Genomic DNA, 16,420 nt, shown 5'->3' on the forward strand with positions numbered 1-16,420 from the left:
TCCAGTACTACACCAGCTGCAGCAGATTTCTGTAGCACACTACCAAACATTAGGAAATAAGCACTTATTCACCCACAACTCTAATGGCCCCAAAAGACTGTGAAGAATGCGCATTTCAATTTTTTTTTAATTACAGCTAATAAGATAATTATCACAGATCCTTGGAAATAGTTACTGATATTCAAACAATCATATTCCATATAACATTAAATAAAAACTAATCACTTGAGGAAAATATCAAATATCTCTCAATTGTCAGTCAAAAGCTTTCTGTGAAAGAACTTTTTAGCTCCTCTTTATTGAAGTGCAAAATGCTTAATTTATGATATAAATTGCATAGCACATACACACAGGAGATTCAAATTTAAGGTTGACAGATTTGTCATTTCACTTCCATAGTAACCTTTTAGTGTCCAGATTGTCCTTCTGCCATGCAACTGTAATGGCACTGAAAGATTTCTCCTTATCTAAGGTTAGTAGGACATAATCCTGGCCTGACTATCTGTCTGAACTTACTCTGGAGCTGCAATGCCAACTGATACTGCACTCCCATCACATACAGCATCAGTAGTGGCGATCCAATAAATAAAAATCCTGTATTTACTCTGGGACCATGTATAACCTTATATTTATTTGTCATATCAACACTGTGGTTACAGTATCCTACTGATGTCACCCAGTAAGAGTTGGGGTTTTTTTAAAGTTGTCGCCAGCCATAAGCAGAAGTGTGAACTATTGAAGATTTGTTTAATCTTCCAGCCTTATTCCTAGCAGTTAGAAAAATATTATTTCCCACTCAAGGTCATTTGGCTTGAAGCTAGGACTTGACAAAAGAAACAAAGAAAGAAGGAAAGAAAGGAGTCCCCTGTGGTAGAAAGCACGAGTAAACTGGATCTAATCCTGATCTGTAAAGGAACTCTACAATTTACTTTAAAATATAAAATAATCAGAAAGATGTTTCAGAGATCAAATTCATATAGAAGATGCTTTGAAGAATCACCTCATTAAAATTCTAACTTCTTACTCTTTAGACTTGAACCCTTACTATCAGAAGTGTCTTACAGACCATTTAGACTTCAAGCACTTGTCTGCACATCCCAGCAAGCAGGCTACTTTACTCTGAAAGGTGTATCATTTCAAGTATTAAAACTCTGCCATCCAGACAAAACCAGAAAAACCAGCCAAGAACCATGTTCCACTTTTAAAGTTTTATAATTCCAAAATACACTGAGGGGCTTTGGAGCTGTAGGAAAACAGAGCACACAAAAAAAGTTTTCAAAAGCTACTCTGCCTCTCTTTCATAATAAAGACAATCCCACACAAAACTTTAGAGAATGCAGAGGACAGAAAGAAGAAGGAAAATAATTTTTATAAAGTCTCAGTATAAGAAGAAAAAAATTCTCAGAACCAAAATCACCTAATATGTTACTAGGCTATACAATATTAAACCCTTTATCTTCAACAACTTTTTGTGCGCTTGCATACGAACTTTAGGTTAACAAACAGGAGAGTAAAGTTCATAACATTTTCAGTTCAAAGTAATAATAGCATCACTTACCTAAAGATTGGTCTTTGGAGATGCTTTTTCTTGATTGTAACACAATCATCCATTTAAAGTGGGGGAAAAGACTTCTTCCAGCAAATAACTCCAAAAAAACCCAGGGAGTAATCGGGAAATTTGTTCTTAGCTACTGTGCTGCAGAGAGCACACAGAATGGTATTTTGGTGCTGGGGGAAGCCTCCCTCCCTCTTTCTGACAGTGGAGCAGAAAAGGGCCATAGAGGCCACAGAAGCCAGGCACAGCCGTGCGCTACCAAACCGGGCAGGCTGAGCACAACTGGAGTCAAGTTGATCGAAGCACAGAACTGCACTGGATCCCTTTCAACTCTGCAGGGAAAGGGGGGAGCTCTGCCAAGTGCTACCCAGGTAAAAATCTGTTAGATTATCCCAGCCATGAGAGCACTTCTTACACTTACTGGTCAAAGTCTTAAATGCAGAGTCACTCTCTCTCTCTCTCTCTCTAAAACACGCTGTTCCGAGTCTCAACTTTTTTTTCTTCAAAATAAAAGTTGTGCAGCTGTTTCAGCATTCCCATGCGAGTACCTTCAGAAAATTTGCTCTGGTAAAAAAAAAAAACTGTATACAAATTAATGAAGACGGATGGATCTGGTCTGTAAGGCTGGCTCTACTTCAAGAGATTGTAATTATTTTACAATCTGGCTTTTATTCACTCTGGATGATGTGTGGATATAACTATGCAAATTAAAGCACTGCTCATAATTTTTAGCATACATAACCTAATGACCTAGAATTGGCTGAAGCAGAATGTAGTGTTTGCAGCTGGTAGGACCACAACTACATGAACCAAACCAAAGCTTCATCAGTGAGGAAAACAAAATGACCAAGTTCAGATAGTGCCAGTAGCAAACTGTTACTGTTTGCAAGATAAGATTTCAACATAGATCCAAACTGGAAATCTTGCTCTGACATCACGCTGACATAAATCAGGAAGAATTCAACCGCAGGGAGCCCAGGCTGTAAACAAAGCCATAAAGCAGAAGCGGCCGACTGTGGTTCTCAGAGAACTGAAGTCATGAGGGCTTCAGGTGAGACACAGTCACCCACACACGTCAGAGGGCTCCTAACAAACCTGGGCTGGCACAGGTCTTGATGGGACACATGGAAGCCAGCCAGAGGAGCGGCCAACCAGCAGCAGGGCAGCAGCAGGTGTGCAGCTGCACACGCAGAACCGCGTGCCCCCTTCCTGCCGAGCAAGGGACGGTCCTGCCACTGGCTCTGCCCTGCACCCAGCACTGCAGCTCTCCATTCCTGCACAGCACCCAGGGTGAACGGGGTGGAGCTCCTGACACGGGGCAAGCAGGATCACGAGGGTTGGGATCCTGCAATGGCATTAGTGGTTGGGCAGAGATTTACACAGTTAAGTGCATGACACTGGCAATATCAAAGTTTGAGGCAAGATAAGGGAGATGCGTCTTAGGTTGTATATGACCATGAAAGGTTTCATTACTTTATGCAGAAACTATTATTCAATTGACAATATGTTCATTAAATAACTCTGTATAGCAGAGAGGTAACATGTATTCTATTAACATGTATTTTCCTGAAGGAAAACCTAGGAGTTAGGTGGGTTTTATTGAGAAAAGTAAAGTCTCTTCCTCGAGGTAAAATACACTGCTTTTACAACAGAGTGCTGGTGTCAAGTTTGGTTAGCCTGAAAGGACCCAGTAAGTGATCCCCACACTGGATAAAACTAATTTCTTAACACAGCCATGGAGCAACTATCTAAACAGAAAATTATCAGACTGTCATCAGCAGTTATTTTGTGTAGTTCAGTTTCATCTCCCCCATTATTTCTATTCCTCTGAGAAGGAGAGAGAAATACATCTTCACCAGGAAAACAATTACCTGTGCCAGACTGCAAGACCTTGAAGGATCTGAAAATCTTTATTCAACAACATGCAGCGTTCAGAGAGTTGTCAAATTTTTAAAGACCTTCATCCAGTCATCATCTCATTCATTCTTGTCCGCCAAAATTTACTGTTTCCTTCATATAGTCTTCTTGCCCTGGGTTTCAGAATTTCAAAATAATTCGCTACTTTTTGAAGTGTGCTCACTCACTGATAATACATAAAGCTAAAAATCACAAAGAAATCTCCCTTTCCTTTCTGTCTCACATTATGTGCATATATTACTATACTTCTGTTATTTAGAGAGATTTTGTGTAGCTCAGGGTAAAAATCTAGAAAGTTAAAAGAAAGAAAAGTTCTCCAAATTCTCAATGAAAGCTGTACCAAATATGTTCCCACTGAACTCCAAAACCTTTTATCTAACAGTTTTATTGGTTCTGAAACTAGCAAACATCTTAAAAGTAAATTTTTCTGGGCCAGCTTCTATGTACATTGCTGTTCATGGGACTTTCATTCAAGAATGGTTTGGAAAAAAAGTACTATCAATAGGAAATGCTAACATAACTTTAATGGCATTGGTTTTCATCTTGCAAAGAGACATTTTTGACAATTTTTTTTATTTAACACAGCAACTACCCACTGACTTGTTTATAATATTCAGAAATAATTTCGACATGTTTAAGTATTCACACAAACCCTTTGACAGAGGGCATTTCAGAAACATGTGGTAGATTAACTAGACTGAGGCCTAAAGCCTGAGTCCCCCTGGAAAAATAACATGTATAAATTTCACCCCTCTGCAGATAGCAGAATTAGAGCATATTGGAGTAATACTGCTCCAATCTGTAGGCTATAAGTACTCCAAATTGTAGGCTATGCTGGGCCTGATACACAGAATGCACTGAAGAGGTGCACTTCAATCATAATGAGGAAGTGTAATTATAATGAGCTGTTCCTTGAAAGCATTATTCTAATTTTAAAAGGTCCTCTTTAGACAAGCTTCATCATATTTCTTACTTCAAGCTAATCATTTTAGGATTAATTAGAATGGTAAAAACCTATTTAAATGATGCTCTAGAGATACCTTATTTAATTTTACAACACTGGAAAACATCAAAATTCGACATCAAGTAGAAAACATCTAAATTATTTTTTCTCAGTTTATTTTCCAGTTATTGCTGTTATTGTTTGCCCACCACAACCAATGACCACTGCTCTACGTGATGCAAGTTATTTTATTTCATGTCCCATGCATATGTTACTGTGAGCAAAGACTTTCTGGACCAAAACCTTGTCATAGTTTACCACTCACAGAACCTGAGCTTTCCAAACTTCAATATCTATAGCAATATTTAAGTAATTTGATATTTAATATTATGTCTCAGGGCTAAAGACTACATACGAGGTAGAACTCAAAACACTCTGTTGTGCTTGTTCTAATGCCACATATTTCTTATTGATCTGTAGCTCTTTGCCAGAAGTCAGGAAATGCAATTATTTCTCCTACTTTGATTTCAAAGCTGTGGGCAATTAAGATGGTAAAATTAAGAAGCAGTGACCTGTATGTGTCAGGCACTTGATGCTTTCTACTTTCTAGCTAAAACACCTTCTGGCCATGAAGATATGTGTAAACATTGCTGGTTGGGGTTAAGACCTCTTCTACTTCTGTAGAAAGACACATAGGTGGGAGAATCAACAGAAAGGGGAGAAAAAGAAATTATAAAGGCAGGATCAACCACATATGTGAAAAAGAAATTACCTTTATAAAAATGCTGGAATATCAGTGAGAAAAATAACTGGCAAACTGTTCTGTAAGAGTAGTAATTCTGTCAAAGTAGAAAAATAATTTATCTAAGCAGCTTGCTGTCTCAAGGCCAGCACTATTCAATATTTTCTTCAATGGTTTGGATGGAGAAAGGAGTTATTCTTATTCCAAAATGATATTAAGCCAGTAATACTTTCTGAATGTCCTTGGCAAACTGCAGAAATGTACAGGAAAAAAAAAGAGGATATAAAAAATACCAAGCTCTACATACACATGGGAATAATCTGCAGGACAAGGGGCCATTGGCTCAGCAGCATTTCTTTGGAAAATGCATGGGAAGCAGCAATGAATGATGCACCAAACAATGACAGTCTCAGGCAAAAACAAGCATGATTCTGGGAGACACAAAAAGGAGTATTGTCCAGAAGAACAACCTGCCACTCTGTGTTCCTAGCTCACCTCAAGCATTGCTTCTTGCTTTGAGGCAACACAGTTCAGCAGTCACATACGGGACTGAGCCCTGACAAAACAGAAATTTAGAAAACATCTCACAAGTAAAGACAGAAGGTCACACAATGTAGCCTAAGGAAAAGGAAAAGAAAATCTAATTAAAAATATTCCAGAACATAAATATAGCCGTGTAATTTATGAAAACAGACTATTTTCCCTACCTCTGTGGTCAAGAAATAACAAAATAGCTCATGGGCTTGTAAGTTGTGGTAATAAAGATTCAGTGAGTGAAAAAATACTTTTTAAAGGAAAGTAATAAGGACATTAATTGCTAAGGGAATCTGTTCTTGCAAAAACATGAGTAGCTTTCTAAGCATGGATTTTTAAAAGGCTATATAAGCATGTGTCAGAAATTATTAGCCTTGACTTGGATGAGAATATAGATCAAATCATCTCTAAATACATCATCCAACCTCATAGTTCTAAAATTCTTTGGTAACCACCTGCTATTATCAGCTTCTAACTGAACCTGCTAATTAGTTTTGGATTTTAGTGTGCATTAAACCATTTATCAGTTAGCTGTAGCACTTGGGCTTTTCAATCTTTCACTTGTTTGCCACTTAGTCCAAATTCTGAACTTTGGCCCTTAATTCTGGCAACAAAAAAGTGACACTTAAAGCTTTAATCCATTAAACACCATTTCTGTTTTGCTTCTCTAAGTATGGGGTCAGATGTTTTCCCATATTGTTTACAAGCAACAAGAGAACAAGTGAAGAGCTAAGTTTTGTACATCCATTTTTTGCACTAATGAAGTTGTTCAAAAAAAGACAGCATATTTCTACATGTTTCTCTTACAGGCTTGAAACATAAAAATCTAAAGCAGAACATGTGAAAAGAAGGCTGTCTTATTTTTCAGTGCAATACCTTGAACCAGTTTACTGGTTAGGAAACTTGTAATTAAATGACTAGGTAAAGCACAAAGAGAAACCTTCTTAGAGTAAAAAGGCAACGTGTCTTGTTCAACCATTCCTTAGAAGATTTTTATTCAAGTATTTCTAAGCTTGTTGGAATAAATTCACTCAATAAAGGCTGTGTAGAGACTAAAGATTCAAATTTGGTGCAGAAGAAACCAGAGGGGATTATATGAAATCTGTCTATACCATCAGTGTCAGTTCAGCAAGAAGGACTTGCAAGGCTCTTTACAAGACAGAATATCTTCCAGAATCTTCCCTTCCCTTATAATGAGGGAAAACCCTCTCAACAAGCCTTTTACCAGCTTCCAATCTCCATGGAGGGTCTCCAAATCTGTCTGCAGCAAGCCAATAAAATTGTCCAGGTGTCTGATGTCCCCAGGAACAGGTTAAAGGAGATGCTGTGACTGCCTGCCATGCAAAAGGTAATTTTATAACAAGCATGTCAGGCTTGATAAATAATACTACCTACTAGAACTGTGTGTGTGCAATGGTTTAAGAGCTGAATTACAGTTACCCTGTTCTTCATATTCCTTGGCACAATTCATCCTGTTAAGGATCAGGCTGAGTGGTTTTTCACCCAACTGTTAGACCAGGTTTGCATTAATCTTACTGCACTCTGAGCACTGGAGGACAGTCTCAATTGGTTTCCTCACGTTGACGTCAGCAAAAACCACTCTAAAACTTCACCTAATGACTGCTCCAAGCTTGAGAAACCAGACAGAACTAAAGAGATTTGTGACTCATTCAGAATGCAGATAGAGTTTGCAGATGTCACTGGATCTATTGTAGTACATGTGCTAAAGCTCTGTGAAAAGAGTTGTGTAGGCCTTTAGGTTCTGCTTTCCCTTTTTACTTTCCCTAAGTAAAACGAATTGTAAATGAAATTCTAAATAAAATAGTCTTATTCTCTCTTACTTTCCCTGTTTACATGCACACACAAACTGAGCAGAGACTTACGTCAATGCCGTCATGCAGGAGATTAATTTCCCTGCTAAGACCTTCCTGCTCAGACTGGAGCACAGGAACTTGGCTTAAGAAGCTTCCCAGTGCTTTACTTGTGCTTTTATATTTTACTGCATCGTAAAAGTCCTAGTAAAACTCAAGCAAATAAGTAGAAATAGCAAAAAAAAAAAAAAAAAAAAAAACAAATACCAATGCCTTATGGGAACATGAATTTTCCTGATTAATAAAACTCTTCTGAAGAATGTGACCAGTATCACAGCTGTATTTTATTGGATTCTACCTATTAGGACTTTCTCCAGTTAAGGGAAAGAGGGGGATGAGAAGGAAAGGAAGGGAGGGGAAATGAGAAGAAAGAAATTCCTTTGGGATGTATGATGCTAAACTAGCACTGAGATACACAAGTCAAAACATGGCATTCTTTGGTTTTGAGCCAGTGCAATATTATTATTGGCCACAGTTGATGGAATTTCAGTCTATATCAGAAAACACTGTAATTGATGTGCCATGTGTTTTCCAAATGCATACATATAGTGGCAACTAGACACTGACAATTGAACAACCACTGACTAAGCCTACTGTTGCTCTTTAGGGTGGAAAAGGGTAATAAAATCCTCAGAACTTAGTACAGATGGGCTGCATAAAATCAAACAAAAGATAATTGCTAAACACTTTAAAGGTAATGATTAAAATATATGTCAGGATAACTCTTTGCTACAATACTTAAAGATTGAAAAAGAAAGTTTAGAAATCCAAGATTGTCCAGAAAGGAAAACATGACTGATTGTGCCATATGTTAAGCATGGCTATTAAACAATGTCAAAATCATGACCAAAAGAATTTCTGCTAAATTGAGATTCCTTGTGGAAAATATATGGGCACTTAATAGGAAGAGGCTATTCTAAAAGGAATTAGAAGGTATATGATAGACTGCATCAATTTTCTCAACATGCAACAGTTCTCATCTGAATGTCTGGAACAAAGAGGCAAGAATCTATCATTAGCTACCTCTTCACTACACAGTTTTTTCTTTGTAAGTCACATTCAAATCTGTGTAGGTGGCTGAGTTTGAAAACCTAATTTTTTTTTAATTTTAGGTTTTGAAAATATTTTGCTCTGTCTTTCATCAAGGTCTCCAATATTATGTATTTCAAAGTTTTCTGTAACCTACTTCATTAAAATTGGTTAAAACACCCTGGTCTATGCACAGTTTTTGAGATTTTCTGGTTTTCTTCATCAGATTACTGGCATCCAGTTTGACTGACACAGAAACTGCCTGGAAGTAGAAACCCTTGCACTTTCCTAGGGGATTAGCAGTATCTGGCACTCGTTGCAGTATCTCTTCTATCAGCTAATTGTTCTTTGCTCACATTGCCATTGGGTAGGTACAAAAAAAGATGACACAGCAAAAACACTACAGGTGATAACAAATCATCTTATAAAACTGTTTCTCTTTGCATTTGGATTATAGGAAATGGCTTTTAAACAACAGTTTCCCCATAGATGTCTTGAAATCTGACATTCATCATTTTTAAGTCTTACAAATAGAGATAAATGAAATTTTGAGTTCAGCTCTATCCTCAGATATCCAACATGGCCATAGACAAGAAACAGCTCGTGCATGACTCAGAAATTGATTATTCTAAGACAATAACATCTTGAACATTCTTATCTTTCTATTACAAAGATATTCACAAAATTTAATGTATACAACAATGATCTAATTTTTTTCTTCCTATCTAGATTCTATTATGGCCTTTGCAATACACAGTACTATCTTCCTAAGATAGAAAGACACACACAACCTTTTAGTCTCCTTTTCCTATATTACCTATATTATTTTCCTCCTTATCCCAGCTCACCATCCCCCCAGCACCCCACACACTTCTTCCCAAGTCTATTCACTGTGATGACATTCCTCCAAACATGCCAAGTCTATGTGTACTCATGAGAGAAGATTAGCAGGAAGTTTATCTTTTCTAGCAAAACTTTTTGGAGACTGAGAAGAAAACTCACTCCAATTTGGCAACAGCATTTCCAGAGAAGGAAAGTAACAAGAAAAGGAGAACTGTAGAATTGTATACATCAAAGTTTTCTCTCTCTCCACCCCATAAATTTAATTCTTAGGATGACCAAATTATGTAAACAAGGCTCTCCTGTTAATTGTAGTCTAGACATGAGAAAAACTCAAATTATTTCAAATGAACTGGTAATTATCCTCAGAAAGGGTTCCCTAGTGTGTTCATGTTCAGGATTCCTTGATATAAATTTTGACAGTCAGATAATCTACAGCGAATTTGTCAGTATATCACTTGTTTAGTCAACAAATTTTAAAAATAAAAATGGTGCTTAAAAGTAGTTCAATGCTCACACTTTTCATCAAGGGTCAAAAGTTAGTCAAAATATCAAACAAAAAGAACCTGACAGAATGTGAAACACACCAAACATTACAGTTTATAAACAAGAAATGACTCATGATTTCCTACTGTCTACCGAGACTTTTTTTCACTTTCCCCTCTTCATGGAACTACCTCTTTTTTATTCATACATTAAAAATCCCATTTCAGAAAAAATCATCTCAAAACTTTATTAGAGCTACAAGCCTAACCAAAACTTGAATATGCATTCATTTTATACCATACTCTATCTGAACTCAAGGCTAAGGCAGACTAATTTTGCCACTGAAATTCTCTGAGATGTTTTAATGTGGGCACAATGTAGCTGACTTCATTACCAATGCAATTATTTCCCATATTAATTTGGTGTACAGGTAATGGCTATGCCCCCAGCCCCAGAGAATGAGCTCTTGTGATTTTCTGCTAAAGAGACAAGGCACTCACCAAGGCATTGTAAAACTCCTCATGTATTGTCTGGGTCTACCTAGACCAAATAATGAGTTGCAATTTTTAAGCTAAATCTCAAAATTGAACTAAATGCAACAAAGAAGAGAAATTTTAATATAATCTGTACAATGATGTCTTTTGTAGAACTATTAAACTTCTTGTGAGTTACTCTTGAATGGCAAGCTAAACCACAATATTCAGTAAGAAAAAGGTTTTTCAGTGTGTAATCACATCTTGGCAACAGCTGAAAAATAAGTTTTAATAAGATGTAGGTTTAAAAAAATCACTGCTGTATAATGTTTTATGTTATCTGAAGGCTGTGTGTATTTTTTGTCCCTTCAGAAGGTGTTGATTTTGCAACTCTTTTTAGAATTTTATCATTCAGTTCCTCTCATTATCTAATGGAAAGAAACTGATTTTCTTCACACCCCATCTCAGCTTTTTCTCTGAAACCTAACAAAAAACATGCTAAGTTGTGTTATTGTTCTGATTCTGAGCTATGTTATGTGGGTACCTTCTGACTACAACCATATACCATCAAGTGGGAATTTGAACTAAACCACTGAACCACAATTCAGATGAACATCATTAATGTAAAGGTGCAAGATTGTTTTGTTGTGTTTCAGGAGATTCAAGGTTCCTCTGTCAGCACACTGAAATATTGTGCATTTCCATGATTTACTCTTTACAAATTCTCATGACAAAATTAAAAGCTGCCATTTCACTGTGTGATACAGTGGTCATTTTGACATTAACTTCTTCCTTGGCAAGTACACCAGTATTTGTTTACTTTCTTCTACCTATCAAATTTTTGACCATAATAATTAACTTTTATGAGTAATAAAATCAGCTGTCCCCAAATATTTAATATTTTCCTGTTAATATAAACCACATATTCTCAAAAGCTTTTGAATGCCACTGCCATGTGCACAGGAAGTCTCCTTTGTTATGCAAATTATTGCCATGCAGTAAAGCATAATGAGACTAATTTAAAATTAATTATATAAATCTCCAGGCAGCAGATTTTTAATTATATTGTTGCAGAATTCATAAATAAGCAGGGAGATCCATACATTGATTAAAGTTATCTGCCTCTATCCTGACAAGATGAGGTAGAACTGGAATTATTTTATCCAGGATAGCAACATCCTATCCAGTCAAACAGTGTGTAACAGATACTACCATGTGTATCACACTCTGATGTTTTCTCTGAAGCCCAGAGTAGGATGCTATAGGGAACATCAAGCATTTAGCAGCTCTGCTGTTATCAGACTCTTATTTTTTTCCACTGCTCTGTGCTTTTGAATATTCAGAGCAGACCACTTGTTAAGGAAGAAAACACCATCCATCCATGGAATAATCATAGAAAAGTTTAGGTGGGGAAAAAACCTTTAAGGTCATTGAGTCCACCTGTAAATTTAACACTGCCAAGTCCAGCATTAAACAATGACAATAAATACTGCATCTTCATGTCTTTTAATTCCTCCAGAGATGGTGATTCTACCATTTCTCTATTCCAAAGCTTGATAACCAGTGAAGAAATTTTTACTAACATTCAATCTAAACCATCCCTGACACAACCTGAAGCCATTTCATCTGATCAAGTACTAGGCTTGCTACTTGGGAGGAGGGACCAAATCCCACCTCACCACCCTATCTCCTTTCAAGCAATTGTAGAGAGTGATAAAGTCTCTCCTGACCTTCCTTTTCCCCTGGCTAATCAGCCCCACCTCCCCCAGCCATCCTTCACCAGACTTCATTTCCAGGCCCTCCACCAGCTCTGTTGCCCTTCTCTGGACTCACTCCCAACCTCAACGTCCTCCTTGTAGCAAGGGGCCCAAAACTGAACTCAGAACTCGAGGTGTGGTGCCACCAGTGCTGGGTGCAGGGGGACAATCACTGCCCTGGTCCTACTGACCACAGCATTCCTGATACATGCCAGGAAGGCACTGCCCTTCCCAGCCACCTGGGCACACACTGGCTCACGTTCACCTGCTGCCAACCAGCACCCCAGGTCCTTTTGTGCTGGGCAGCTTTCCAGCTGCTACTGCCAGCTTTAGCATTGCCTGGGGGTGTAATTGTAACTCATCAAGAATAATTGACACAGTTAAACAAACTGTAATTACTTCAGTATTTCCCACCATGAGTTGCAGAAGTCTCATCTTGGACATTTTGAAAACCAGACCATCTTCCACTCACCTTAGAAGTTGTTGTAACATCAGTCCCACCGATATCAGTAGCACTCACTATGCTACTGACATTCTACTCTATGACTACTATTCACTAACTCACTGTCAGTGTGATCCTCAAGGAGCAGATGGAGCAATATTCATTAAATTTGTTTTACCTGGTAAATCATGCTCCCAACAAACAGACCTACCAAGTCATGATAGGCCTTAACTAATCAGGACAACTGGAATAGAAAGTAAAATGTGCACTTTGAGATAGACTTAGGAAGAAACTATTTCTGTTTCTGTAAAAAAACAGGCTTTGGAGCTCTTGAAGTTATGGGAAAGCACTCTTTCCACTGAATTTTAAAACTTTTCATGCCCAAGTGCCCTGAATTTGGGTACTACCTGTCAGATACTCTTCCACATATATTATCAAAGCATACTGCAATTTTCCAAGTGAGGAATTACACCCTTTTAAGTAACAGCAATATCAGCCACGATGATGTTAAACATGTCTCCATTTAGCATGATGGCAGCACTAGTGCAGCTCAGAAACCCAAATGTTAGAAGAAGAGCCCTGGCAAGGCCCTTAGCACAGTATCTTCTGCAAGCCTTGGACTGAGATAACCAGGCACGGGTCCAAGCAACCCTTTAGTGGCCAATGCTCCCCTGCCAGCACCCTGCACCTCACTGCAAACAGTGCAGACTGAGCTTGCACCCTTTTCACTGATTCTGCTCTTCAATTTCTTGATGCTCATTGCTTGAACTTCTTGTTTCCAGTTAATTGTTGTGTTCAGATTGAGACAACTGCTCTTGTTCCTCAGATTTATTGGAGGTAACCCACAGTACTCATTGGAAGGCCACTATAGTGCATTAAAGACTTTAAATTCAATGATATAGAATGATTCTGGTTTGATTCAGTGACGAGACTTTACCCTAAAGATACATATAAACAAGAAAATATTTAACAATGGTGAGCACTTAAATAGCATGTAAAATGAAATGAGCTTGTTATAAATAATGACTGTGTGACAGGTGCTAAAATATAATTGTCCATTTAGCAGCCTTTCTTAAAGTGTGAGGCACTTATGAGTTTGGCTTTTACTCTGATTCTATACAACTGAGCATCTGCATGCACAAGACATTTGTCAGTAAAATCTCCATTACAACAACAAACTTTGTTTCATTTGGATCAATGCAATTTAATTATCCCTTTATCCAGATTAGTTATATGAATTCTTCCATGACAGTCTTTAACCTTAAGGAAATTATTCTTTTAGTGTTGTTATACTGACCAGCTCATAAACCATGGTTAAGAAAAACATTTCACAAAACCATATAGCCTAAGGAAAATGTCATGGGCTACTCAGGTCAATTCTGCTAAGGCTGTTTGGTGTGAACATTTTTAGAAAAGAAAACAAAGGGAAGACCAAGGAAATGCCAGTAACATCTCTATATAAAACTATGTTTCTTTCTATTTCTGATAATATCTGTCTTTCATATGTGCTGTGGAAATCATTGGTTTTGTGATTTGGATTTTTCCGGTTTGGGGAGCCATATCTTCAGGGAGGGATTCACAGGACAGTGACTGTGCCATGCAGAAGCTCATCTTACATAGCCTAGGAGGAATAATGATCTGGGATAAGGATGAACTGGGCTTCCAAGTGACTCAGGGTATGAAAAGCAAGAAACATGACTGTAAGGAGGGAGGCACTGAAAACTCAGAGACCTGCAGCTTTCTGGAAACACCAGGAATGATTGCAGATCTAAATAATGCTTCATTGGTCTCTTCCAGCAATGGCTGCCAGCCATGAGGAAATACAACAGAAAGTAAGTTTAGTTCTTAGAATAACTGGCTCTGATACACTTCACATCTCAGCATGTTCCTGTTAGATCAAATAATGACACCATGAAACTGTACTTGCAGATACTGAAGAAAATTGCACTCCATCTAAAACTGAAAATTTTAAAACTGCAAACACATATTCTTGAAAAGAATAAAACGGGGAAGACCCAATCACTCATTAACACAAACAAGCAGTCTGGTTCCCTGAGAAGAAAAAAAAAAAAAACCCAAAAAAATACTATGACGATCTGGGACAAATATCTCAGAATATTATGGCTGAAATACTGCATTTGCTCTTCACAAGTTTGATTTGCAAATAAAGAACACTTTGCATTTCAGGTTGACATTGTAAACACTAAAAAGGGTACAAAACCTTTCAAGAACAGCACTGTGATGGACGTGTAGAGCTCTAAATGGGATACATAAATAGTGTTTTTCAATAATAGAAGCCAAGACAATGATCAGTGCTTGGAAAGACATGCATGAACTGCACAAGTCAGATGACTGTGTCAGTTTTCAGAAGTGCCAGCAGAGATTATATCTCCCAGCATGATATTTTACTTGTTTTCGTAACAGCAGGACACTTTACTATTGTTCAAGTTTGTGATTGCCTCCCATATCCTTTTCCATGGTATTGCAGTGCAGCTGGTTTAACCTCATCTTATATTTGTACAACTGATTACTGCCACATAAACATGGCAAAGGGCTGACAATTTTATCACATTTCAGGAGAGTTTTGAATTCTAATTTGTCTCTCACTGTATTTACAGGCCTTGCTATTAGTTAATATTATTCCCAAGAACAAAAATGCACCCATGTCAGAGATCTTCAGAACCATGGAAACACCTTTCTTTTCTGACAAAAAACCTTGGATAATTCTTTGCCAAATATACTTTACAGCCAGTGTATGATTCTTGGAAAGTTGCTCTGAGTCCTAAAACCAATTATATGGATATGTATCTCAAGGAATCAGAGAACAAAAGAGGTGATGAAGCAAGTGACCACAGCTGTGGAAAAACCATGTCTTAAAGGCAAAGCCACCACACAGCAAACAGATCACCCTTGTACTCTGATTTCAACCACCTAGTATCAAAATCATACATTCAAATTTGCAGGAAAATATCCTTCTATTGACAACTATTTTAAGGAATGATCCTTCCTTGGACTCTATCCAAAGTGAAGTTGACAACTAAAATTTAAATATAGATTGGATATTTTCCAACTATGAAGCCACCTTGGTAACTTACATGCATCACAAATGGTAAGTAAATTATCCTCACCATTTTTCTTACATTAATCTAAAGTTGTGACATTGAACTGACATCTGAATGCATACCAGGCAGCTTCAATTTGAACTTACAGAAATTGAGCTTGTTATGCTAATACTATATAAAGCCTTGCACACTTATGCCATACTGATGGTGGAAGCTGATCACTTAACAGAATGTCCTTTGTTAAGTGATGTGAGTGGCATTTAAAATAGATTAATGGCAAAAAGAACCTGGTTATTTTTCCTTTTTATACAAATGTAAACAGCATGGACTGACAGATAAGACTCTATGTTGGGTTCTAAGATCCCTGAGCTTTTCATGAGTCCATGGACATGATCTTGGACAGGTCACTTTCAACTCAGACTGCCTAAGTTCAGCAGGGAGAGCTGGTGAAATTTCTTCCCTTCAAAAGCTGTTTTACTTTATGGACTAAAAGTATTTCCAAACACTAGGTATTCTTTCTACCTTTGTTTCTTTTCCTATATGAAGCAAACTTTCATTTCAGTGACTCACTAGCAACAGCTTCTTCCAAAACCCCTTTCCTATGCAGTCATATCTAGTAGTATCTTTTTTTGTCCCTGTTATATAGCAGGTGTCCTAGTTTCAGACAGAGCTTGTTAATTTGTGAATATGTAACTCACTATTTCTTAGTAGCACTTGCCACACATTGAAGTATGTCCTTTTGTACAAACTTTAAGGAACTGCTTTAAAG

At 37.5% G+C, this 16,420-nt stretch overlaps 1 protein-coding gene across 4 annotated transcripts in view; it reads right to left on the reverse strand.

The window, feature by feature from the left end:
• The window catches only part of PDE1A (phosphodiesterase 1A), a 143,082-nt gene that overhangs the window by 105,825 nt on the left and 20,837 nt on the right, over positions 1–16,420 (reverse strand). Inside the window, exon 1 of one of the 4 annotated variants that reach the window (XM_059853218.1) lies at positions 1,559–2,376. The exons of the other annotated variants lie outside the window; for them this stretch is intronic. Within the exon in view, the coding sequence (XP_059709201.1) occupies positions 1,559–1,611 (53 nt within the window). The 5' untranslated portion in view covers positions 1,612–2,376. Of the gene's footprint in view, positions 1–1,558; positions 2,377–16,420 lie in introns of those variants that run through there. 4 annotated transcript variants of the gene reach the window in all.

The sequence above is a fragment of the Haemorhous mexicanus genome, chromosome 8 (genome assembly GCF_027477595.1).
Source record: "Haemorhous mexicanus isolate bHaeMex1 chromosome 8, bHaeMex1.pri, whole genome shotgun sequence".
Taxonomy (NCBI): domain Eukaryota; kingdom Metazoa; phylum Chordata; class Aves; order Passeriformes; family Fringillidae; genus Haemorhous; species Haemorhous mexicanus.